At 41.1% G+C, this 24,674-nt stretch overlaps 1 protein-coding gene across 8 annotated transcripts in view; it reads left to right on the top strand.

The window, feature by feature from the left end:
* The window catches only part of Ica1 (islet cell autoantigen 1), a 157,181-nt gene that overhangs the window by 15,867 nt on the left and 116,640 nt on the right, over positions 1-24,674 (top strand). For 4 of the 8 annotated variants that reach the window (XM_041675536.1, XM_041675530.1, XM_041675534.1 and 1 more), the window contains exons 2-5: positions 3,461-3,546; positions 6,365-6,530; positions 12,403-12,475; positions 19,131-19,254. In XM_041675536.1, coding sequence (XP_041531470.1) covers positions 3,530-3,546; positions 6,365-6,530; positions 12,403-12,475; positions 19,131-19,254 — 380 coding nt within the window. In that variant the 5' untranslated portion in view covers positions 3,461-3,529. The remainder of the gene's footprint in view (positions 1-3,460; positions 3,547-6,364; positions 6,531-12,402; positions 12,476-19,130; positions 19,255-24,674) is intronic. The other 4 variants (XM_041675533.1, XM_041675535.1, XM_041675532.1 and 1 more) reach the window with 2 other exon arrangements.

Genomic DNA, 24,674 nt, shown 5'->3' with positions numbered 1-24,674 from the left:
GCACTGTCAACTTGATAGAGCAAGTCAGGATAGGTTGGGTTTAGAAAATCTAAGGTATTTATTAGTTGTCCTGGTGTGTGGTGTTTGAATGAGTGTAGAAAAAGACAGAAGCTCTGACTGTAGCTGCTTTAGCATGAGATACTCAGATATATCCGCATGGCTTACCTATTTGATTACCCATGTTTTTGTTGCATCTTGCCATGTTTCTTTAAGAAAGATCCATGTCCAGAAAGGGTTTCCTTGCATTTAGTCACAGTTCTTAGACTTTAATATGCTTAGAAATCACATTAGTATGCGAATTTTGTTGCAGCTGTGAGTTTACAGACCCTCTGCCCGATATTCTAGTTGGGTGGGGAAGGAGTCCAGCACTCTAGAGTGTAGCACAGCAGAGCAGCATGGTGCAGTAGCTAGGCTACAGCGCTGGGGGTGCACCACCAGATGGTGTGTAATCAATCTAGTAGCATCCGGAGAGTCTGCGTAGGAGAGGCACTTTGCTCACTGATATTTGTTGTTGGTGTAAAGAACTAAAGTGGATAGATATTTTAATGAGCAAAAATAATCAAAAATGTTACAGTAAAGCAAGCAATCAACAGAAGCAAAATCAATGAGCATCTATTTAATGGGGAAAAAAACTTACAAACCATGGAGATGTAGTGTTCAAAGAACTCAATAACAAAAAATAGTTCAATTTTGAAATGAGGAAAGGACCAAATAGACCTTGTCTAATAAAAACAAACAAATTGTCAACAAAACTACAGAAAGATGCTTAGCATCACTGATAATCAGGGAAATGCAAACTAAAACCAAAAAGAGCTGATTATGATAATGCCTGCTGGAGTAAAGTGACTCTTAGTGACAAACGTGTGGAAACTTGAGACCATAGGTCCTGCTGCAGGAAAGATCAGTGTAGAAGATCAAAATGAAACAAAACAAAAGCTACCATAGCTACTCCACTTCTGATTGTAAATCATTTGTATAAGAAAAGAATCCTGAAGAGGTATATGGTACATATGTTCATTGCATCATTATCCATAATAGCTAAGTGTGAGAGTAACCCAAGTGTCTGTGGCGCATGGACACACAATGAACTATTAGCATTAAAGGGGAGGGAGGGAGTTGATTCTTTCATTCGATAAGGAAATCGTGCAAAGTGAAAGAAGCCAATCACAAAACACAAATACTACTTGGTTACGCTAATAATGAGGTATCTGAAGTTGTGAAAGTCACAATCAGAAAGTTTAATGGTGATTGCCAGGGCCAGACACGAGATGATAGTGAGTTGCCAGTTCAATGGGTATGATGTTTCAGGCATGCAAGATGAACCATCTTTCAGATCTGTTGCACAGAAATGCCCTACAGTACACTGTCATGTACATGTAAAAAAAAAATGAGAAAGGAATCTCAGCCCAGGAAGATGTGAGTTTGACCCCAGGACCCACATAAGAAGCACATGTCTGTAAACCCATCTCTGGGGAGGGAGAGACCAAGGAATCCCTTGTGAATCTCTCCGATCTCAGTGTGAAATTCTGTCTCATAAAACAAGGTGGACAAATGATGTCAACACATACGTGCACACACATTAATGCACACACACCTGCATTTATATACCCCAAAACAGATTAAAATTCAGTTTTATTCCAATAATTAAAAAATGAATCAAAAGTACTAATTCACTTAACAGTTCATGGCAAATCAAACTCAGTGGAAAAGTATAGTAATTTCATTTCTTTTGTGCATTTTTATGATAATTTTTGTTGGAAGTGTCAAGTGACTGTAGCTGGAACATTTGCGGAGGTGAAAGAGCTTGAACATAGCCCCATCTGTGAATAAAACGCAGAGTGGACGGCAAAGCACACTCATCTTGAGTGTCCTTCCCGGGGCAATTTCTCTTGATGCCTGGATGCCCTGCATGAGGAAGAGAAAGGAAAGGGGTGTCAGTGATGGGGTGCTGTCATTTCAGACACTCAGGAAGAGCCCATTATTCCCTGTCATCACAATATTTGCTGCCGAAAATTTAAAGACTCACTGCCATTTTTTAAAACATTTTAAAACAAAGACCCACCAACAACAACAGCAACAGCGACAAAACCCCCTGGTGATTTTAAGAGTGCTAGTTAGCAGACCTGCCTGAGATTTACTCATAAGTTGATTGACAGGCATCCAGAGTGCTAGTGAGCACACCCTTGGCAGCCAGAGGTCTTATGGCAGGCAGAGTCCCTTACTTTCGCAGAACTGCTCGGCAAGTTGGAGTGCTGTCCGGGCAGCTGGTGGGCTTTGCCCTTGGGACTGGCCTGCTGTATGAGGGGAGCAAGCAGATTGAGGGCAAAGACATAGGTAACTCCCAGATTTACTAAAGATAGTTTGCTGGCCTGATGTATGTATACACCCTTCTCCACTACCCTCTTAGCACCCTGTATCTACCTATTGGGTCTTTGAGGATTTGGGTTTTTTAAATTTTTTGTCTTTTTGTTTTTGAAATGTTCTGATTTATCTCCCTAAGATCTTGAGTATGAAATACTAAGAAGATACTAATACTCGTCATGTGTCTTAAACCTTGAGGATGCTCCATGCATACTTGAGAGCGCTGTGCAGCTCTCAGACCGTATCCTGCAGCCTCCCTTCCGGTTTCTGCTGCCTGGAACAAAGACGTCATCATGTCTAGCAAATTCTTTATACCAGAAGAGCATAGTACTCATTAGAATGTATAATTTTTGTGTTTTATGTATCAGTAAAAGTAAAGTTAATTTAAAATTATGTAAAAGAGGGCAATAAGACTGGACCAGTGAGATGGCTTGGCAGATTATGGCTGTGATCACCAACCTAAGAACCTGAGGTAGATCCACAGAACCCAGATGGTACCAGCAGAAAATTTACCCTCAGTGTCCTCTGACCTCTATGTAAACACCATGGCATATGCATTGACACATGCGAACATGCTAAGTAGCTGTTTTAAGCATTGTGATCTCAACATTTGAACATGCACAGTTGGTGTAGGTCCATATCCTGCACTCTGGCCTCGCCACAGTTGGACCCATTTATTTGTTGCTGATTGTTTCTGTTTAAACAACTGTATGTTTTATAAAAATATGAACTCTAAAGTCTTTGAAGAATGGTTTTTAAAATAAATTACACAATATTGGTCTTGTCAATGATATATAGCATTATTTCATGTATTTTAAGCTTTATAGAAATGTCAACATATTTGATATAGTCTTACAAACCCTGCTTAGTTTTTTATCACTACCCTACCTGTTCTTTTCCTAAAGCTTCATTTGGGCTATTCGCTCCAGTGTTACTCAGCTAAACCATTTTTGACACCAATATCTGGCATTATTGTAGAACAGTTTTTGACCCTTATCATGCAACTAGATCTGGGCTAGACTGAAAACGCATCATGTGTTGAATTAATGCATAATTGTTGCATAGTGTATAACTATTAAATGCATTTGTTTTATTTCAGGAATAATATAACATATCACACCTTGCTTTTTTCTCTGCCCCTTCTCAAATCAACAGTAGAAAAAGAAGCATGTCAGGACACAAATGGTAAGGAATTTGTTTCCTGTTTTTCCATTGGAGGATGATAAGTGGAAATTACACAGTTAATGCTTAATAAGTGGGGATAAAATGGGATGATAAGGAGATTTTAGTAAGAAATAACCACCTGTCTACTTTCTGATGTGAGTGTAGCCTGGTTTACTCTCTCTGATTAATGTGGCATAAAAACCAAGCAACAGAAGTGTTGCAAATACTCAGGTCACTTGTATTCGCTAAGAAATTCTCTTGGGTATACATCTGCTCTTAGGAATATAAGGGTAATATTTCTTACCACCATTTCATATACCCTAATAACTCGATGTGTTTTTGCTCTTGTCTTGTTTATAGCTTCCACTGTTGGAGGCCCAGTGTGAAGTTATGTGGGGTGCCTAAAGACTGATTATACAATCAATCAAGCACTATGGCTTGATCAGCTTTGTTGTAGACACGACTTCATCATTTGTGAACATTCAGAAACTAAGCATAGTTAGCCATGGCACTCAGGATAGCCCTGTCGTGAATGTGCCCGTAACACATCTAAGCAACATGTAAGCCTCATAGAAGTTCTTTCCTTGGTATTTCTTAGCACAGTGAAGCTGCCACCCACCAAACAACAAGAATGTTGTCAAGTCACACCTTCTTTAATTTGTGTCATAAAATATATAATAGTTTTATTTTCATCTGTTAAAAGTTATATGAAATATACTTTTAATCCTTCCCTTCTTACCAAGAAAATTATCAGGCCCAAAGCCCTCTGTAATGTCAACTTTTAAACTTCAAAAAAATTTTTGCACATCTTAAAATAAAAATTTAAAAAAATAATTAATAAATGGCTAAGGTTATTCTTGAGCATTGTCGTTGAGCATGCATCCAACAGTTGTCATTATATAAATGACATATATAAATGAATATAATGTTATTATATTAATTTCATCTTGCCTCATTATGTCCCTGAGCTGGCTCATCTCAGCACCACCACAGTGACTGGCACGTCCTGGAATTCTCAGTACTCACTCCTTTAGGGATAAGAAAGTCCCAAGATTGTAGGTAGCACCTTTACAGCTCAGCTTTGTGGCTTGCTGCAGATACACTTTAAGGTTTCCCTTTTCATTCTCTGTGACTTCAAGCAAGATCGTTAGCATTTTGAAACCCAAGGTTCCCATTTGTTAAATGATGGGTATATGTGCTTGCTAGATTTCTAAAGCACTCCTGATTTTTTTTTACTCCGTGGAACTTTTTTCTGTTGAAATATAATTATTGATGAAAAAAATAAAAGATCCAATACAAAGTCCATCCAATACCTCATCTTTTCAGAATCTCATTTCCCTGATATAATCTATTTGGGCTAGATCCTTCCAATCTTTTAATGTGCACATTATATAGAATTGTCATCTTTTTCATATATGATATAACTCTTTTATTTTATTTGTTCTAATATGAGACCAAAATAAATCTCTGAGGTAATAAAGAAAGTAATGACACTCTCACAAAGTCCTACCTCCTTTAACAAAAATAGTTATCATTAAAGACAACATCAGACGGATTTCCTGGCTTTCTGAGACTAACCATGCGAATTGGCCTCTTAAGCAAGCATAATGGGCTTACAAATGAAGAGTGTAAATCATCAAGTTTGAGATACATTGTTTTGCTACAGTATTACTAAGCAGCTCCTGCTTTAGAATGTCAGCTTGGCACATCTAGAGTGGTGATGGGCTAGGGTGGGAGGAAGGAAGATTTGTTGAGTTTTTGTAGCAGGAACTGAACCAAGTAGGATGTAGACAGAGCAAGGGGGAGGGATGGAACACCAAGGAGGAGGGATGGAACACCGAGGAGGAGGGATGGAAAACCGAGGAGAAGGGATGGAACACAAAGGAGGAGGGATGGGAACACCGAGAAGGAGGGATAGAGCACCAAGAACAAATCTCACAGAATTTGGGGTCCTCTGATCACTCTTATGGAATTTGATATCACTCTCAATTGTCTTCCTAATTCTTCTTTACATATTTTTATTTGCTTCTTATTTCAGTGTTCCTAAGAAATTACTTTCTATCTATATTTTAAGCATTTATGTTGAATAATTTAGTGTTTCGGCACCCAGAAATCCCTAACACTGTAGAGTTTATTCTTTTGCTTTATTGGTCTAAGAACAATTAATAATAAATCTACGCTCTCCATAGCGTTTAAAGTGCACAATTCTGATCGTTAACTGTAGGTCCAGCGGTAGCAAATCTCCAGAGCTTACTCCTTTTAGCCTAACTGTAACCTTATGACTGGGTTAGCCATTCCCCACGTTTCCCTTCCCCCAGACGCAGCCACCATTCTTCTCCCTGACTCCGAGCCTGACAGTTTTAGATGCCTCTGTAGCAGATTTTGGACATGCTATTTTTCAGCCCCTTATCTACTATCCTGCTGTCACCCCACTGTGGCATAATGGAGGCGTGGAAAGATGTGCTGCTGTCTGTCCTTATCTCTGACTCACCGAGCTGTTCTGAACTAGTTACTGGCTTCCATGGCCTCACTCTTTCTAACCACCAAAAGGAATGTATGCCCAACCCAGAATACACATATGTATTCTTTTTGATGTTCAATTTCTTGATTTTTTCTTAAGATTCAGAATTTTCTCACTCTAGCTTTTAAAACTGTGGAGTAAGTTAGAAAGAATTAACCGATTTTCATGGTATAATAACCCCATAAGAACAGAGGTTATTTGTATGTTTATCTGCAATGTAAATGTACAGGAGAAAATTGTCATATCTAAAATACTTCATAGTGTAGTACCTTAATACTTTTAAAAGCCACGAGTAAGATAACTCTCTACTGTTTTTAGCAGTTATTCCTGGGAACTGCAGGACCGGTTTTCTCAAGATAAGTCGGTTGTCAATAAGATGCAACAGAAATACTGGGAAACGAAGCAGGCCTTTATCAAGGCAACAGGGAAGAAGGAAGATGAGCATGTTGTTGCCTCTGATGCAGACCTGGATGCCAAGCTGGAGGTGAGGTCTTCAGAGCCCTTGGGCCCAGCAAAGCTGCCTTGCAAGAGTCAAAACCGTAGAGCAAACTTGCTAGGTGGTCTTAGTTTGCGCACGTTGGACAGTGAGGGAAATCTAGGATCAGATCAGCTCAATCCTAGCATATTTTCAATCTACAAATTCTGACCCTGGCACACCTCTTTTAATGTGTTTTCAAGCACTGTGCTGGAATGCATGGTGTGTTGTAAGTTCAAGGAAGTATTTGTTGAAGTATTAAACACAATTAAAAATCTACTCCTTATATCTAAGGTCCTAGAATTAAACATTAAAACCAGGCAAATGTTTAGTCAATGACAAACAAAATGAATTATAGAGTCTAGAAAGGTTGTTACTAAGCCATGGAAAATTCTAGAATGCATTAACCATATAGCAAACAATTTAAAATCCAGTTGTGTTGTGGAATGTTTGTTTACACTGTGAGGATGTGTCTTTGCCAGGGTGTCTTCTCTTGATTTAGTGAAGAGCTGAATGGCTAATAGTTGGCAGGAAGAGGTTAGGCAGGACTTCTGGAGACAGAGAGGATACTAGGAACAAGAAAGGCAGAGATGAGGGCTGGAGAGATGGCTCAGTGGTTAAGAGCATTGACTGCTCTTCCAGAGGTCCTGAGTTCAATTTCCAGCAACCATATGGTGGCTCACAACCCCCGGTAATAAGATCTGGTGCCAACTTCTGTCTTCAGGGACACATGCAGGCAGACCATTGTATATATAATAAATAAATAAATCTTAAAAAAAAAAAAAAAAAGAAAGGCAGAGATGACAACCAGACATGGAACAAGTGGGACACACAGAATGGGATAAAGGTAAAAGTCATGTGGTAAAAATGTAGATTAATAAAAATATGGATTAATTTAAGTTGTCAGTGCAAGTGGGGCAAGCCTAAGCTAAGGCTGGGTTCTGGTAATTAATATTAAGTCTGCATGTCGTTATTTGGGAGCTGGTTGGTGGACAGAGAAAAACTTGTGCCATGGTTGGTCTACTGCATGAGTTTGAGTTGAAGGCCTACTGAATCGTTTTCCTGCTGAGCATTTTTGCCTGTCATTTTTATTATATCTTGAAAACAAGCATCAGTACTGAGTGGCAGGTCACAGAGGAAAAAGGTGTCCCGTGGATGATAGTCAATAGGATCTCTTACATTTAATATGGTGGCTAAAGTTAATGAGCTGAACGTTCGTGAGACTGCAGTTAAAAGCTGAAGATTTCAAAGCCTTAGCTAGAAGGGTGGTTAAGTTGTAGCCAAGGGCTAAGGGGACATCATGTAGCTGTCAGTTACAGAGGAACATCTTTTGTATGGAAGAGGAGTGCACCCATATTATGAGTCTGAGGGCAGAAACAGACCCAGGCCAGACTTTCTAAGTTTAGGCTAATGAGAGATGGGCTGGCTTTGAGATGCCCTGCACAGTGGGATATGAGCCACTTTTGCCCTTGCAACAAGAGTGCTGCCTTGTCCCAGCTATTCTGAGGGTTGAATGAGTGTAATTCAAGGTATAACAATAATTTTTTGAGTGCTTATCATCCTGGCAATCCACTTTCTGAATGTTCCTGACATACCTGGCCTCTGCTTCCCTCCCCTGGATCTTTTTTTTTCCTCTACCAATCTTGTGCTATTCACTCAATGCTCCAGCCATTATGGCTTTTCCTCAGATCTCTGAATACAACCAGCTAGTTCAGACTTGTCAAAGCAGTTCCGTGGTCTGCCTGGACTCGTTCTCCTACGTCTTTCCTTGACTGACTCGTTCTCAGTTCTCACAGCCTAAAAGTCACTTTGAAAAGCCTTACCTCACCGTGCTGTTTACAGTCCCTGACTATCTACCCACGGAACAGCTGTTCACTGACATATGGCCCAGCTTCGTTTTGCTCAGAGTACTCATTTCTGCAACAGAAATCCCTGTGGAGGGTAAACAGTCAGTCTAGAACTAAACCCTTCGGATGCACGGTCCACGGGAAAACCTCAGGTGTAGTTTGTTTGCGTACCTTTTCTCCACGAGGAGGTCAAATTCCATGTCCGCATTAATCACCACTGTCCCGGGCACAGTTTCCAACTGGATGACTGTGTAAATAGTCACTATATGTTGGGACAAACAGTATCAGCCCTTAACCCTTTCTCTCCTGTCACTGGAAATTGTGAAATTGAAGGTGATTGGGTGCTGTTTCAGGAGAGATTGTACCATGGAACAGAGTAGAGATAAGAAGTGTCTTTTCTAATATTTGTATCGTAAATACAGTTTAAACCATTCTAAGTTGTATATGCTTTCCATGTCTCATAGATTTTTTTTTTTTTAGCAAGCTAGTAAGTATAAGCATTTTCCAAAAAAAGGTAAGCTTGGCATAGTGTTAGCCTTGTAATCCCAGCACTCTGGAGGTTGAAGCAGGAGGATTGCCAGTATGAGCTTCACAGCCAGACCCTGTTTCAATGATAGAGTAATTTAATATTTCATTTAATTTGCTACTGTCTTAAACAATACATTTATATGGAAGTTTTGCAGCAGCATATTTTTTGAAGTAACTATACTTTCATCTAAACAGCCACTGTTTTAGTTCATGCATCCAAAGTATTTGGCCCGTGACTTCGTGTTTTGCTCACCAAAGGGATTTCTGTCGCAAAAAGTACTAATATAGTTATGAATATTAATAGAGAAAATGGGTCCCTCAGTAGAACATGAGAATGATGTGTAAAGTATTATGGAGTGTTCTCACGCTGAATTACCTGCAGAAGGCTAGTTTGCTCTGCTGGCCCAGAACATCTGTACCCATACCAAGCTTTCTTGATAGATGAAGAGCTGGGGAAGTGTTTGATATGTAAGCACAATGGCCTGAGTTTGGATCTCCGGAACTCGTGTAGAAGCAGGACAAGGTGGTGAAGGCAGGCAGAGGCAGTTAGATCCTGAGGGCTTGCTGGCCAACGAGTCAGTAAGAGTCCTTGTCTCTCAGACAATCAGGTCATGGGCCATTGTGATGGTTCAGTGAGTCCGAGTTTTTGCTGGACAATCTTGACATCTGAACTTTGATCCCCAGAACCCACTGCAGAAGGGGAGAACTGACTGCTGGAAGTAGTTTTCTGACCTCTACTGCACAGTGTGATACATTCACACACATTCACATACAACACACACGTGCTCTCTCTCTCTCTCTCTCTCTCTCTCTCTCTCTCTTTCTCTCTCTCTTTCTCTCACACACACACATACATACACACACAATAGTAATGACAAGTTAAATAAAATTTAAAAGTAAGGTGGTTTGCCACAAAGGAAAATAACAACATTGACCTTTAGCCTTCTTAGACACATCCAAATATCAAATATAGCCAGATGGTGGTGGCACACACCCTTAATCCCAGAACTCGGGAAGCAGAAGCAAGAGGATCTCTGTGAGTAGAGTTCGCTCTGTAGACCAGGCTCCAAAGCTACACAGAGAAACCCTATTTCAAAAATAATCCAAATAAATAAATATAGTGATTCTAATGCATTGAGAAGCTAGTATATAAATATTCTCAGGTTTGGTCTTTAGCAGCTGCCAGGGCAGAGGGGACTGTTTTGATGATGGAAATGCTTGCTTTGTGTGTGATTCACAAGTGAATATAATTTTCAAAACTCACAGAACTAAACATTCCCAAGCTGGACCTTTTATTGCACCTGACTAATATCTTCCTCTAAAAGGTCAGCAGTAACAATGGACCATATCGTTTCTCCTACGGAATCTGAACATATTTGCTCTTGCTTCGGTGGTTTATGGCCCAGAACACTGCTCTCAGGAATCTGTAAAGGAGCAAATTCTGATGGTTTTCTGATTTGTTTTTAAACAGGGAAAGACTCCTCCCAACCCCAAACAGATTGAAGATGTAATTTAATAAATAAGTAAATTTGTTTCTTCATTAATAGAATAAAATAAACTTTATTTTATTAAACATTCTTAAGAATGAATTTTAAGTGTTTTAAATTCATTCATTACTTTTGTTAGATAATTCAGCCATATATAATATAAAGAGATCATCAATTTTCACTCAAATATTGTAAGTACTTTATGATTACCAAGACATATTTTTACATTGGCATGGCCAATAAACTATATACAAAGAGGAGTGACTCCGTGGAGGCAAGTTGTTTATCCCCTTTTGTAACTGATACCTGTCATGGTCCCTGAGTCCACAGACAGGGCTTTGAGAAGTATGAAGTCTGTGATATTAGTCAGCTTTCTGCTACTCCACAACTATTGTGAGTGGAAAGGAGAAACAGTTATTTTTGGCTCAAGGTTACTCAGCCCCTTTGCTTTCAGTGATGTCGTGAGGCAGTTTTAGCATGACAGGAACGCCAAGCGGAAGTAACATGTTTACCTTCTAATAGCCTGGAAATAGAGAGAAGGCTGAGGTCCTAACGCCCCTTCCAGAGCATATCCTCTGTGACCTCACTTCTGTCTACTAAGCTATTCTTCTTAAAGGTCCTACCACTTCCCACAGGCTCTGGGGAGACATTCACTCTCGAAAGCAAAACATCTATTATTCTTGAGTGATCTGTTTCTGAAGGAAAGACCAAGGTTAGTTGGGGTTCTCTAAAGGGACAGAACTAGTAGAAAGAACATATGTTAAAGGGAGGATTTATTGGGGTGACTTTCTGTGGTCTGGCTCGTCCAACAAAGGAAAGACCAAGAGTCAGTGACTGTCTGGCTCACAGCTGGATGTATCAGCTGGCCTTGAGTCTATGTCAGGATCCTGGAGAAGGCGTGCCCCTGTGTGGTGTAAATGAACCTTCCAGTGAGGTGAGAACAAGATGGGAAAAGGCAACAATTTCCTTCTTCCCTGTCCTTTTATGTGGGCTGCCACCAGAAGGTGTGGCCCAGGTTTGGGGTGGGTCTTCCCACAGCACATGATCCAGTCAAGAAAATCTCTCACAGGTGTGCCCAACCATTTTGGTTTTAATTGATTCTAGATGTAGTCAAGTTGACACCCAACATTAGCCATCACAACGGCCATGAATTTAAATCTAGTTAGATCCTTTTCAGTACAGCTCTCCTGCCTTCTCCCTAGGGTTCTTCAGCATGGCCCTAGTGTGGCATGAGGGTTGCTTCACTGTGTATTTTGTGATATTACTAGCAGGTAGGTGTTAATGTTTGTTTTTAGCATGATAACATTTTGACAGATGTGTTCTAAATAGACAGAATTCTCCAATTGATTTGTGTTTGCTTTATCCGGTTGCTTACACCTGCTGTAAAATCTATTAGGATCATAAAATAACTTACTGTCATCTTTTAAGTATAATGCTTAGCCTGCAGAAGCTCCATTTTGACAAAGACAGTACGTGTTAAAGATAACACACTAGGCTAGAATGAATGCTGGGTCTCTGGTGTACCAAGCCTTATACTGGGCCCTACCCTTATGTTTTGTTTTTCATCTGTTATTCCAAGAGTCTGGAGGGAATAACTATTCTGCAGAACTTAATTTAAATAGCAGAGGTGGTCAGGTTCAGTGGGCACAGATCATAGGCCATTGGCCACTGTGTATTTCACTACATGTGACATCAGGCTATTGGTCACTATATGTCATGTGACATCAGGCCATTGGTCACTGTATGTCATGTGACATCAGGCCATTGGTCACTGTATGTCATGTGACATCAGGCCGTTGGTCACTATATGTCATGTGACATCAGGCCGTTGGTCACTGTATGTCATGTGACATCAGGCTATTGGTCACTGTATGTATCACTACACGTCACATCAAAGAGACTTTTGGGGGTCTTGCTTCTAGCAGGAAATGGAGTATTGTGGTTTTATTCGATGTGTATTTTACTGCATTGCTGTGTGTTTCATGGCATTTTATTGTGTTTTGTTGTGTTTTATTGCAGTTATTCCATTCAGTCCAGAGAACCTGTTTGGACTTGTCTAAAGCAATTGTACTCTACCAAAAGAGAATATGTTGTAAGTATGACTTGAGTATGATATTGAGCAAATAGTGAGAAAGAGCAGGCTATTTTGCCTTAGTGTATCATATCATAAGTTCAGGAGCTCCTTGGGGGGTATTATGTCTTTGTCCCTTCAAATGTGAGGAAGGTCTCTGCTAGTGCCACCTTTGGTTTACTTGGGCTCTTCAAAGTGAGTATAAGACTGGAGAATCATCCATGAATGCAGACTGTTCACTTCCCCAATTATAAATATTCGTTCAGTTTTAGATATTGGACTTTTTGATTTGGGGTTATTTTTATTTGACTTCTTTGTTATTTTATGTCCATTATTTTTAATGACCAGGTAGAGAGAGAAGACACAATTAGCTAATTCACTAAATATATTTTGTCAGCAGAACCTCTTCATGAACAGATGTTATAATGTACAGAGTTAAAATCATATCTCAACCATGGGGCTAGAGAGATGACTCAGCAGTAAAGAGCACATGTTCTTCCAGTAGACCTGAGTTTGGGTCCCAGCACTCACACTGGGCAGACATAGACACATGTAACTCCAGTTACAAGGAATATAGTGCCCTCTTCTGGCCTCTGTGGGCACCTGCATCCATATGCTACACACACACACACACACACACACACACACACACACACACACTGTCCCAGCAATAAAGTGGTCTTCTGACTGTAGCAGGGATTGGCTGTTGGTTTGTGGGTAAGCCATGTCATCAGAGCTGAGAAAGAAAGAAAGAGTTCTGCACTGTTTAGACTCATCAGGATCCCTACTTTGATAGAGGACTGAAAACGGAACCGTTAAAGTGAGGGTGTTATTTTGCAGCTGCCATAGAAGAGAAATACAGCAAATCTCTGTGAACTGACATGGGGTGATTTCTAAGGTAGCATTTTAAAAGAAAGCAAGCATAGATACATATAGCATGGTGCAAGCTGTGCAAGAAAAGGGGATTAATAAAATGTAAGTGTGTAAAAAGAAGGATACATGCATATATGCATTATTTAATTAAGATCAATAAATTAATTATCAGCATGCACACTATGCTGAAGAAATCCTGGGAAGGTAAATCCCAGTGAAAGGAATTAGATCCCCTTTGAGGAGAAATGGAGCTAGGGAGGGGTAAGAGCAGGGCGCAGGAGGTGAGGGCATAGCTTTACCTCAGCAAGGTGCACAGTAATTCTGACTTTTAAAACCATAGTGACCTTTTACACACTCACAAAATCCCTAAACCAGAACGTGGCGGGGAGGGGGGGATAAAGTGGAATAGAGACAGTGTCTGATGCACTGCAGATAGCATCACTGGGCTGGATGAGAAAGAAGAAAATTAACTTCAACAACTCAAAAGACAGTATCTTTAAGAGGGGAGTAAGGAGCAACACAAAAAGAAATACGTACAAAAACTTTAGCAGATAATTAATTTATTGATCTTAATTAAATGGAGCAGCAATTCTAAAACTACTTTATATGAGATTAAACAACTAAATGTAGTATAGTTGAGAACCTGTGTAAAATGAGGTTAAAGGTCAAGGAGTAAGGTGCTACACAGCAAACACAGGGAGCAGGTGAATTCATGGCTGTTAACCTGTGAAGACAGATGTGCACAGAAAGGAACACAGATTAACACATGGGCCAGGGTCTGTGTGTTTATATCTTTATATCCAGATGCCTCACAGCATCTGGAAGCACCAACAGTGAGTGCACCTAACATTCAGATCTTGTTTTCCAAATACCCTTTCCACACCTTTGGGGAAGCAACTGATTTCAGGTCCAGCACAGGGAAATTGAAGGTGAGTCTGGAATGCCTCGTAGTAACTGAACCTAAACCATCCTTGAGGACGGATGGGGAATTAAAGGGCACAGAATTCAAGTCTGTAGTCAAAGCCACTTCCAATTCACACAACGAGATAAATGACAGTAATAAACTATAAATCATAATAAATATTAAGTACAGGTTATATCTGTATGGAGATACATGGACAAGTAGACAGATGGATTGGTGTAAACTGAAAGAAAAAACAAACCCTTTTGCCTCTGGTTGGGATTCTGTTGCTGTGATAAATGGTGTGACCAAAAGCAACTTGGGAAAGAAAGGGTTTACCTCATCTTACAGCCGACAGTCCGTCATGAAGGGGAGTCAGGGTACAGCCGTGGAGGCAGGAACTGACAGAGATCATGGGAAGATGCTGGGTACTGCCTTGCTCTCGCTTTTGCTTTTGCTCTGCCAGCTTTCTTCTTCAACCCTGGAGCACCTGCCCACGGATGGCACCACTTCCACATTAATGCAGGCTTGATCCTTCCACATTAACCACTGGTCACAGCAATGCCCCCGCAGGCCAGTCCGATGGAGGCAACTCCTCAATGAGGTTTCCTCTTGTAACTCTGGGCTACTCTTAGCAGGTGTCAAAGTCTTAAAATGCAAGAAAGCCGAGGAGCACTCAGAGCTTGAAGAAGGCGGAGACCCAATACCTCACTACTATGTGGGATCCAGGGCTAAAGTCTGGAACAGAAAAAGAACAATCATGGAAAATCTGGTAACAGTCCAAATAAGGACTGTACTTTAGTTGATAGATGATGGAGGAAGGTCATTGGTTAAATAAAAAGAAACTGCTTGGCCCTCATTGGTTAGAAGATAAGTGGGAGGAGTAAACAGAACAGAATGCTGGGAGGAAGAGGAAGTGAGCTCAGACTCCACAGCTCTCCTCTCGGGAGCAGACGCTTGAGAGAGATGCCATGCCCCGCTCCCGGGCAGACACACACCATGAAGCTCTGATCCAGGATGGACTAGGCTAGAATCTTCCCGGTAAGACCAGTTCTCACAGATTATTAGAGATGGGTTGATCGGGATATCAGAATTAGCCAGTAAGGGCTAGAGCTAAATGGCCAACCAGTGTTTAAATGAATACAGTTTGTGTGTTGTTATTTCGGGGCATAAGCTAGCCAGGCGGCTGGGGTGCCAGGGACGCAGCCCTGCTCTTCTTATTACTACAGATAGAATTGTGTCTATATTAATTTTATGAACCTCATGCCATAATAACATACAGAAAATGAGAGGAGAAGCTAGGGAAGAGTGTATCACAATTCTGCATACTGTTGGTATTTTTAAGTGTACCATTACTTTCATAGAGTTAAGAAATTATAGGCTGGATCATATTGCTACTTGCTTTAGAGCACTGCAGACAAACTTAGCACAGTTTATAAAATTAGGAAACATCGAGTCCCACCTTATCCCCTAGGCTCCGTTTCCTTTGCCTCCCAGGCAACAGGAGGCCTTTGGCTCTCAGTGTGTTCCTCTGCTCTGAGTGTCGTCGCCCTAATAACACCAAGAATGCCTCCTCCTGTCACTCAGAGTTCAGCTGCTGCTAGAGCCTTCCCTCATGACCCAGTGTCTTGCTCAGTTTCTCTGGCATGTTTCCTTTTGTGTCTTGTGTTTATGATTATGTGTGCTTCATTTTCTTTCACCCGCCACTTGAATCTGAGCTCTGGAGGGTTGGGGATCCTTCCTCACTGCAGGATCAGCTGTAAGTCTGAACTGTTGATTAACACTATTATGGGAAATATATTCATAGTTCTTCATTTGCTCCTTATCTTTCAAGGACGCATCTGAAAATATAACCAGCAAGTAAATGTTAGTGAGTTTTTATTTGAAAGTTTATGACCTAGTTAATTGAATCTTTTGAGCGAGTGCAGACTTCGAATTTTCTAAAATACATGTTGCATGGGAATGACCATCTTGTCTGGGGACAATCCGGCCTTGACTCTAACAGAGCTCAAGCTCTCTCGGAATCTCTGCCAACTAATCAGGCCAGCACAGAATGTCAAGCATGTTTGCCACCAAGTTTAATCCCCAAGTGCACAGAGCGACCAAAAATTATTCCTGAAGTCTTCAACCTACATATCTTATTTAGGAGAGATTCATATCACCAGGTGCACATTCAGGTATGCTGAATTGGTTTCTTTGGGACTCAAGTTAAATGTGTTCATTTTTATGTGACTTGAGTCTTTAAGGTAAAAAGGGTGACAGTAATCTGCTGTTTTTGGCAGTGAAAATGGGAAGTCTCTCTCCATAGGAAGGAAAAGGTTCTTGGTAGAGATGAATGAACCCCATATTAGTCAATGAAGAGACAATACATAAGGCATTGAAAAACACCATACAGACTTTTTTAATCTACATAAAACTATGACATGGATATCAAACAAGCATTTTAAATGGAATACAGTGTGTGAAGTGACAAGGCAAAAATAACAGCTAGTTCATTTCACATGTATTTAATGCCATGAATATAAGACTCTCTGCTTGACCTGAGAATTACAAAGTGTGGTATAGTCTGTGAAGGCAGAATCGCATGATGAAGTCAGATGCAGACCACTCTATGACACCGAGTCCACCACAGCAGGTGCTGACTTATGAGCCCAACGGTCACTGCTGTCCAAAAAGAGTGCAACTGGCCACTTGTCAGAAGAAACCTTTAGGTGGACTTGGATCTGTGAGGCTGGATCTCTCCTCAGTAGCCCTGACTTACCCCAGTCTCTCAGCCCTCCTGCCTCTAGCTTCCCAATGCTGGGATTATAGGTCTGAGTCACCACAGCTGATGTTGGGAATTTGGGTTTTGAGAGAAAAGTGTGAGGATGGGCATTATCTATCTCATGAAAAGGGGGGGGTATCTAAAGCCCCTTCTCCTGCCTCAGGACTTCCTTCTGCAGTTCCAGGGCACTGCTGAACAAGGGCCATAGTCACAGTAGGCAAGGAGCAGTGAGTCCTTTGGATACGTGGTTCCCACTCAGACTTCTGCAGTTGTTGTCGGAGAGATTGGTACTAACAATAGGATACAGCTTGAAGTGTGGCGAGACTGGTGGGTTGGTGAAATAAATCGACCTTCAGGCAACAATAGAAACTGATCAGTTTTACTGAATACACCTTGCATATGCCCTGTGTGAAGAACACAGGAGACAAGGGTTGTGAGCAGGGTCCTATTAGAGCTTCATTCTTGATGAGGGTAAGTGTCATGTGATTCCCACCATGTCAGTGTAGGTGGGCCTTATGTGGACACTCATGTCTCTGGCCACTGGCAGCTTGGATGAAGTGGACACTGTTCTCTGCTTTGGGAGACTTTAGGAAACACTTGCATCATAGAAAGTCCCTCATAGGCATCTTTTCCAACTCTCAATCATGCCCTAGTCTGAATGACTCCTGAAAATGGACAAGAATTCTAGTGACATTTCAGATGTGGTTACAGAGACAGATGGGATATATGTGTGCACCTGTAATCTCAGCATTCAGGAGGCAAGAGGCAGAAGGATCTCTAAGGATTGGGAAGTCGAGGCCATCCTGAGCTACAAAGCAAGATTCTGTCTCAAAATGCCAGGATTGGGGCTGAAAAGATGGTTCATTGGGTAAAACAATTGCTTTGCAAGCAAAGTAAGAAAACAAGTTAACAAGAGGACCTCAGTTTGGATCTCAGCACTCAGAAAGCTAGGTATACCCCCACGTGCTCCGTTTACCCCAGAGCTGGGGTAGGTTGGGAGGTGGAGTCAGGAGAATTTCTGGACTCACTAACTTCTAGCCTAACTTCATGTTTGGTAAGAGAGCTGTCTCAAGGGAGTAAACGCAGGGTGGCAGGGCAGGACACCCACCATTCCTCTCTGGCCTCAGTTCATAACTGGTGCCTGATTCCATAACATTCAGCGACATCATTACCAACGATGCTGCTCAATGGTAGGGTGCTTTTATTGCAAGCACAAGGTCCTGGGTTCAATTCCCAAGCCCTGCATTTATGGAGCAGATGATGGAGAATGTTTGGGTCTCTTTGTGACTGCTTTGTGGACGCTCTTTTTTTTTTTTAAGTCACTCTCTAGAATAGGGAGAGTGTTACTACTATAAATAATGATGCTGATCATTTTGGTGGCTGCTTTGCGACCTCCTGAGAATGTATCTTGTACTACTGAAGGTAAAGAGCAGTATCAAAAGAATCATACATTTCCCTGACTTTTTATATCTTCTACCAATCAATCTGTAGACAGCATGTGCCAAATCACTGTTCTACTAAATTGCCCCCATCTGGACTTGTCTCTAAAAAATAAAGCCAAGTTTAAGCATAACCAATCCAGTTTTAATTCCAGCTCTGTATTTCTAAAATTTACCAAATGGTCAACCTGATGGCCTACCCACCTTCAGTCCCCACTTCCAACTCGACCTTGCTTCATCACGGTGGTTGAGGGATTTGAGTTGTTTTACAAAGGACGGAATGTAACTCAGACTGCAGAGATCAAAAAGTCAGCAGGAGAGGATAATGGGAGGCAGCCACAAAAGGTCCCCACTGTCGGCTGTGACAAACCCAACTCCTTCATTCCGACTTGAAGCAGCACATTATGGGTTCACTTTTCAGTACAGAGGTCATTTTCTGGTTCCGATTACAGGGCACCAAACTCACTGACAGATGTATTCAAGTGAATTTGATCCTCCTATTGTAAAAGGAAGACCAGCATGGAAGTTAAATGGCCGGGTGGGGGAGGTGGAGAGACTCACCTTGCAGCCTGCCACTTGGATTTAATTTCCTCTAATCTTTGCCTCTGGAGAGAGAGGGCCTTGGGATTTGTCTCTCTCACCTTCTTTGTCGTAAAAATGCTAGTCATTCTCAGCGCCTTTCCCTGTTTTCTCCATCAGTCTTGTCTCAAGAAGAGAACGAACTGGGAAAATTTCTCCGATCCCAAGGCTTCCAAGATAAAACCAGAGCAGGAAAAATGATGCAAGCCACAGGCAAGGCCCTCTGCTTTTCCTCCCAGCAAAGGTGTGTGACCTTCTTTGGGGCTGTGCTTTAGGGGATCCAAAGAGAATCTGGGACCCACTTCTTCATAAGGGGAAATCATGCCGTCTAAAACACTTTAGCCTAAGCCTGAGGAGTAACATTCTATACTTAGCTGGCTTCCACCTCCCTTTAGTTAGATAGCGTGTAAGATCGGTTTTCCTCCTTGCTATTTAATCTGTTTTGTCCAATGCTCCGTGGGAGGCAGTATATATGCCAATCATTGTGAGTGTTTGACCTTCAAGTAGTTCATAACAATCAGTCTGGTCCCCTCTCAGCATTTGATTAAAGCAAGAGCCTAATGAGACTGACTTGGAAGGCTCCCTCTCTGCCTCTGTGGGCTAATTCATGGCAAAGGGGTTATCAGGATGCCCTGGACCACACTCCTCAGGTCCATGGTCAGCAGCAGCCCCTGTATGACTGTTAGAAGCAGAATCGAGTCCCCACTGCCTACCAACTCCAACTCTACATCACAACCAGATCTACAATTGATCCTGGTGTGCATGAAAGTTTGACGGTCTCCAGTACAGAGGAAATTGTGACAGAACGGTTGGATTTCAAAATACACCCGTGACCGATGTTTATGGACGATGTTAAACCACCCTGAGCTTTGTACCACACAAACTGCTCTTTGTGCCAGAGACACACTACTCACTAACAAGCCCCAGAAAATGTTGCCATTAATATCATGCAGAATTATCCCTAAAGGTGCCTTCCAAGATTATTTAAGGTTCAAAAATCCTCTTACTCAAGTTGCCCCACCTTCCTCCCCATCCCTATTTACCCTGTTTTCCCTCTCTGTGGTCCAAGAGTAGATCAATGATTGACAAGTCCCATGAGCGTCCCTATGGAAACCCAAAAAAGATGGAGCTAGAAAAGGTACCAGCAGTATCTATAGGCTTTTCAGTGACCCCACTATTGGACATTGTGGTTCTTGCTAATGACATTTGGACCCCGGCTTGTAAGCAGTGGTCAGAAATGAATGGAGCCCTTTCCACCAGTTCTCTACACAGTTTAAGTTTTTTAAAAGTATTTTAAATCTTAGATTGCACATTTAATACTTAAGACAGACAAATCAAAAGGAGAGAAATTCTGAAACTGGCAAATTATAACCCCTTACTAGGTAATTCTTTTGTGTATATAGCCTTGACCAGTCTTACAAGGATAATTGATTCCTAGAAAATCAGAGTAAATGCTCTTCTGTTAAGCATGAAGTAACACTGGATTTCAGAGGGGAAAAAGGTGTGCCCATGTACAAAAATTAATGCCTGCTCATGAAAAGAAGTATCCAAATCCAGACCACCTTGAAAGTTCCTGTTATTAATCACACTGTCAATTATTCTACCCTATGCTATTTGGTTGCAGTCTGGATGATTATAGACCAAAATGATCCCACAACGTACAAATACAGCATCTTAAGTTAATGTATCTTAACTCTCTCTCTCTCTCTCTCTCTCTCTCTCTCTCTCTCTCTCTCACACACACACACACACACACACACACACACACACACACCAGTGAAAGCAATCAACGAAATGATGGAAATGATACTGGAAAGTATCTACCGTAGACTAGCAAACTGCAGTCTACACTAATTTAATGAGTGCAACCAGCTCTGCAATTTGGAAGGTGGCCTCTCACACAGTGGCTTCACTTTCCCAGCTGCTCAGGGGTCACATGATATCCCACCTAGTTCTCCTAAGTGTAAAGGAAGCAGATCGACTATATGAAATTCTTATGCGCTTGAATTCTTAGTTGAGTGAACACGATTTAGAGTATGCAAGAATGTTTCTGAAGATTTATTTTAATTGTGTGTGCCCATGAGTGCAGATGGTTGTAGAAGCCAGTACAGGGTTCAGGTCCCCTGTAGCTAGAGTTACAGGCAGTTGTAAGCCATCTGACATGGGTCCTGAAAAGTAAACTTGGGTCCTCTGCAAGAGCTCTACATAATCTTAATGGTTAACACAAATTTTCAGCCCACAGAATATGTTTTTTTAGCATAAACAGCACCATAACAGATAGTTTTTGTATGTTATAGTGTATGCTGATAATTTAGTAAATTGATATTTAATTTAATAATGGTAATTTTTTATATTTCAATGTTTACATCTTTAAAAACAGAAACAAAAATGCAAAATTAAAACAAACAGAAAGCAACTCCACAGGATTTCTGGGCATATTCTGATACACTTGAACCCTCTGTTGCATTCTTCTTTTTAAGGATATTGGTTTGTTAGAGTGTGTGTGTGTGTGTGTGTGTGTGTGTGTGTGTGTGTGTGTGTGTGCGTGCATCCACATTGTATATGGGTGCCCACAGAAGTCTGATACCTGGGAGCTGGAGTTACAGGCAGTTCTAAGCTGCCCACCCTGGGCACTAGAAGCAGAACTTGGGTCTTCTGCAAGAACAGTACTTACTGTTAACCACTCTTATCCAGGCTCTCTCTTTATTTTTTACCATTACCTACTAAAGGATAAATATTTTAAAGTAGCCCTTTAGTTATTTTATTAATTATTTCCACTGGGTAGATTTGCATAAATGAAAGGGTTGGCCAGTCTTGCATTTTTTAAATTATTTAATGATTTTTTATTGTTTTTATTGAGCTATATTTTTTCTCTACTCCCCTCTTTTTCTCTCCCCTCCCCTTCTACCATCTCCTATGATCCCCATGCTCCCAATTTATTCAGGACATCTTGTCTTTTTCTGCTTCCCATGTAGAGTGGATCCATGTATGTCTCTCTTAGAGTCCTCTTTGTTGTCTAGGTTCTCTGGGATTGTGAATTGTAGGCTGTTTTTTTTCTTTTTTCTTTTTTTGCTTTATGTCTAAAAGCCACTTATGAGTGAGTACATATGATATTTGTCTTTCTGAGTCTGGGTTACCTCACTCAATATGATGTTTTCTAGCTCCACCCATTTGCAAATTTCAAGATGTCATTATTTTTTTCTGCTGTGGAGTGAGTACTCCGTTGTGTAAATGTACCAAATCTTTTTTTATCCATTTTTCAGTCAAGAGCATTTAGGTTGTTTCCAGGTTCTGGCTATGACAAATAATGCTTCTATAAACATAGTTGAGCACACATCCTTGTGGTACAATTGAGCATCCTTTGGGGTCTTAAGGAAGGTTGTTTTCTAATTTTCTGAGAAATCAACATACTGATTTCCAAAGTGATTGTACCAATTTGTGCTCCCACCAGCAATGGAGGAGTGGTCCCTTTACCCAACATGAAGGATGATATTTTCAGTTAGTAAGAATGATATTTTTTTCTTGGTGTAAATTCATGTTCTTATACTCCAATGAGTGGATTTTCACCACTCTGATGTATATGGATCAGCTTTTGGCCGTCGTTCTCAACCTTTTCTAGAGTTCCCCATGTTCTGGTGACCCCAAACCATAAAATTATTTTCACTGCTACTTCACAACTATAATCTTGCCACTGTTATGAATCATAATATAAATATCTGATATGCAGGAATATTGGTAGGTTGAGACCACCCAGGTTGAGAACCACTGGTTTATGGCATCCTGGCAGGGATGAATGTTGATGAGGGTGTTTAGTGTGCCTTTTTAGTTTCTAACATCATGTTGTTCTAACTTTAAAGATATCTCTATAATCTTCATCATTCCAAGGAATGAGAGTACTTTATTCAGAATACTCATTTTCAGCAAATGTGGGGAAATAAACGAAATCTAAAGGAAGAGAAAGAGAGTAAGAAAGTGAGCAGCGTCCTCAGGCAGCCATCTGAGGACTGTTTATGTCTTCAGATAAAAGTCCTCCGTGTTATAAACCTGCACACCAGTGACTTGTTAGGCCTTTGCTTCTGCTACACTTTCTGATGGATGAAAGGCAAGTAGTAAATTTAAACGAGTATAAAACACAAGCTTACCTCATGGCACAGTGGCATAAGTTTTTGAGAAGACTTCTGTTTTTTAGATTTATTTATTTATTGTGTATACAGTAGTCTGCTTACATGCATGCCTGCACACCAGAAGAGGGCACCAGATTTCATTATAGATGGTTGTGAGCCACTATGTGGTTGCTGGGAATTGAACCCAGGACCTCTGGAAGAGCATCCATTGTTCTTAACCTCTGAGCCATCTCTCCAGATATCAAGGTAGGCTAGCATGGACCAGCTGCTATCACAGATTTGTTCAACACTTAAATAATACATACAGACAAAAGGAAACATGGAGAAGATAGCAAAAGAGATTTTTCTTCTTAAAGTATATTCCAGATTTATCATTTCAGAGGGCTACATACATGAGGCATTGTAGACTCTGATGGATGCCGGGAGCTGTTTTCAGAACACCAGCATCATCATCCCATTTGGCTGAGTAACTTGGCATGCAAATGGAACCTTAAATGTTCGTCTTATGTTGAAGTTTCTGCACCTATGCCCTGAAACTTCATAAAGAATGTTTTGCGTGGCTGGAGAGGGGTCTCCGTGGCTAAAAGTGTATGTTGCTCCTGCAGAAGCCTTGTTTGAGCCTCAGCACCACACGGGTGGCCCACAGCTTGAGAGGTCTGACATCTCTAGCCTCCGAGGGCGCCTATACAGATGCACACGTGGATAACTAAAAAGAAAAATAAGCCTTTGACAAAAGGAAGAAAATGTTTTCAAGGTTTGATTCATCTGACATTGATTATTTGGCTTTGAATATGGAAGAGGAAGCATTTTGTACCCCAAATATTTTACCTTAAGTTAGGATATGCCTTCCTTTTTTAATGAAGAAATAACAGTTTTTTATGGCTTACTCTTATAGTAATTTTACACTGTACAGTGTACCTTCATTTCTGGTGTGATCTTTGTTTGTTTACTGCAGTGCTTGAGATCGAACCCAGGCCTTTGCTAATGCTAGGAGGTGTGTACCACTGAGCTGAAGCTCTGGCCCTCGCTCCATCCCTCTTTTCTTCCCTCCCCCCTCCTTCCCTTCATTTCTTTTCTCTATCCTTCCCTCTTTCTTTCGGTCTCTCTTTCTTTGAAGCCAGGATCTCAGGTAGCCCAGGTCTGCTGAGACTAATCTTGAACTTCTGTTTTCTGCTGGGATTAAACCTGCGTCCTACTACCATAACTAGCTTTGTATTTTATTTTTACGAGGATTGAACCATATAGCCTATCTGAATGCACTGATACACAACTGACCTTATTAACTGTGCTCTTCTTCCCCAAATCACTTAAAAGTGCTTTGGTCTGTGGGTCAGCTCTGTTTCTATTAGAGCAAACTGCAGGTGATCTGGCCTGTGGGGATTGATCAAAATGACCATGTCAAGGACACCCTAGTCATGCCTGCCCCATCTCTTCTCATAGGGTCCAAACTTCAGGAACAGAAGAGGCAGGGAAGAACCAGGAATGGAAATAGGAATGGCCAGGCCTTCATTGCCCTTCATTAATCTAGGATTGGTTTCAA

This window comes from Microtus oregoni, unplaced genomic scaffold (assembly GCF_018167655.1).
Source record: "Microtus oregoni isolate MIOR12 unplaced genomic scaffold, Mior012 000026F_ref0000081, whole genome shotgun sequence".
Lineage (NCBI taxonomy): Eukaryota > Metazoa > Chordata > Mammalia > Rodentia > Cricetidae > Microtus > Microtus oregoni.
Note: the sequence above shows the minus strand (reverse complement) of the source record. Positions and strands in the feature narration are given on the sequence as shown.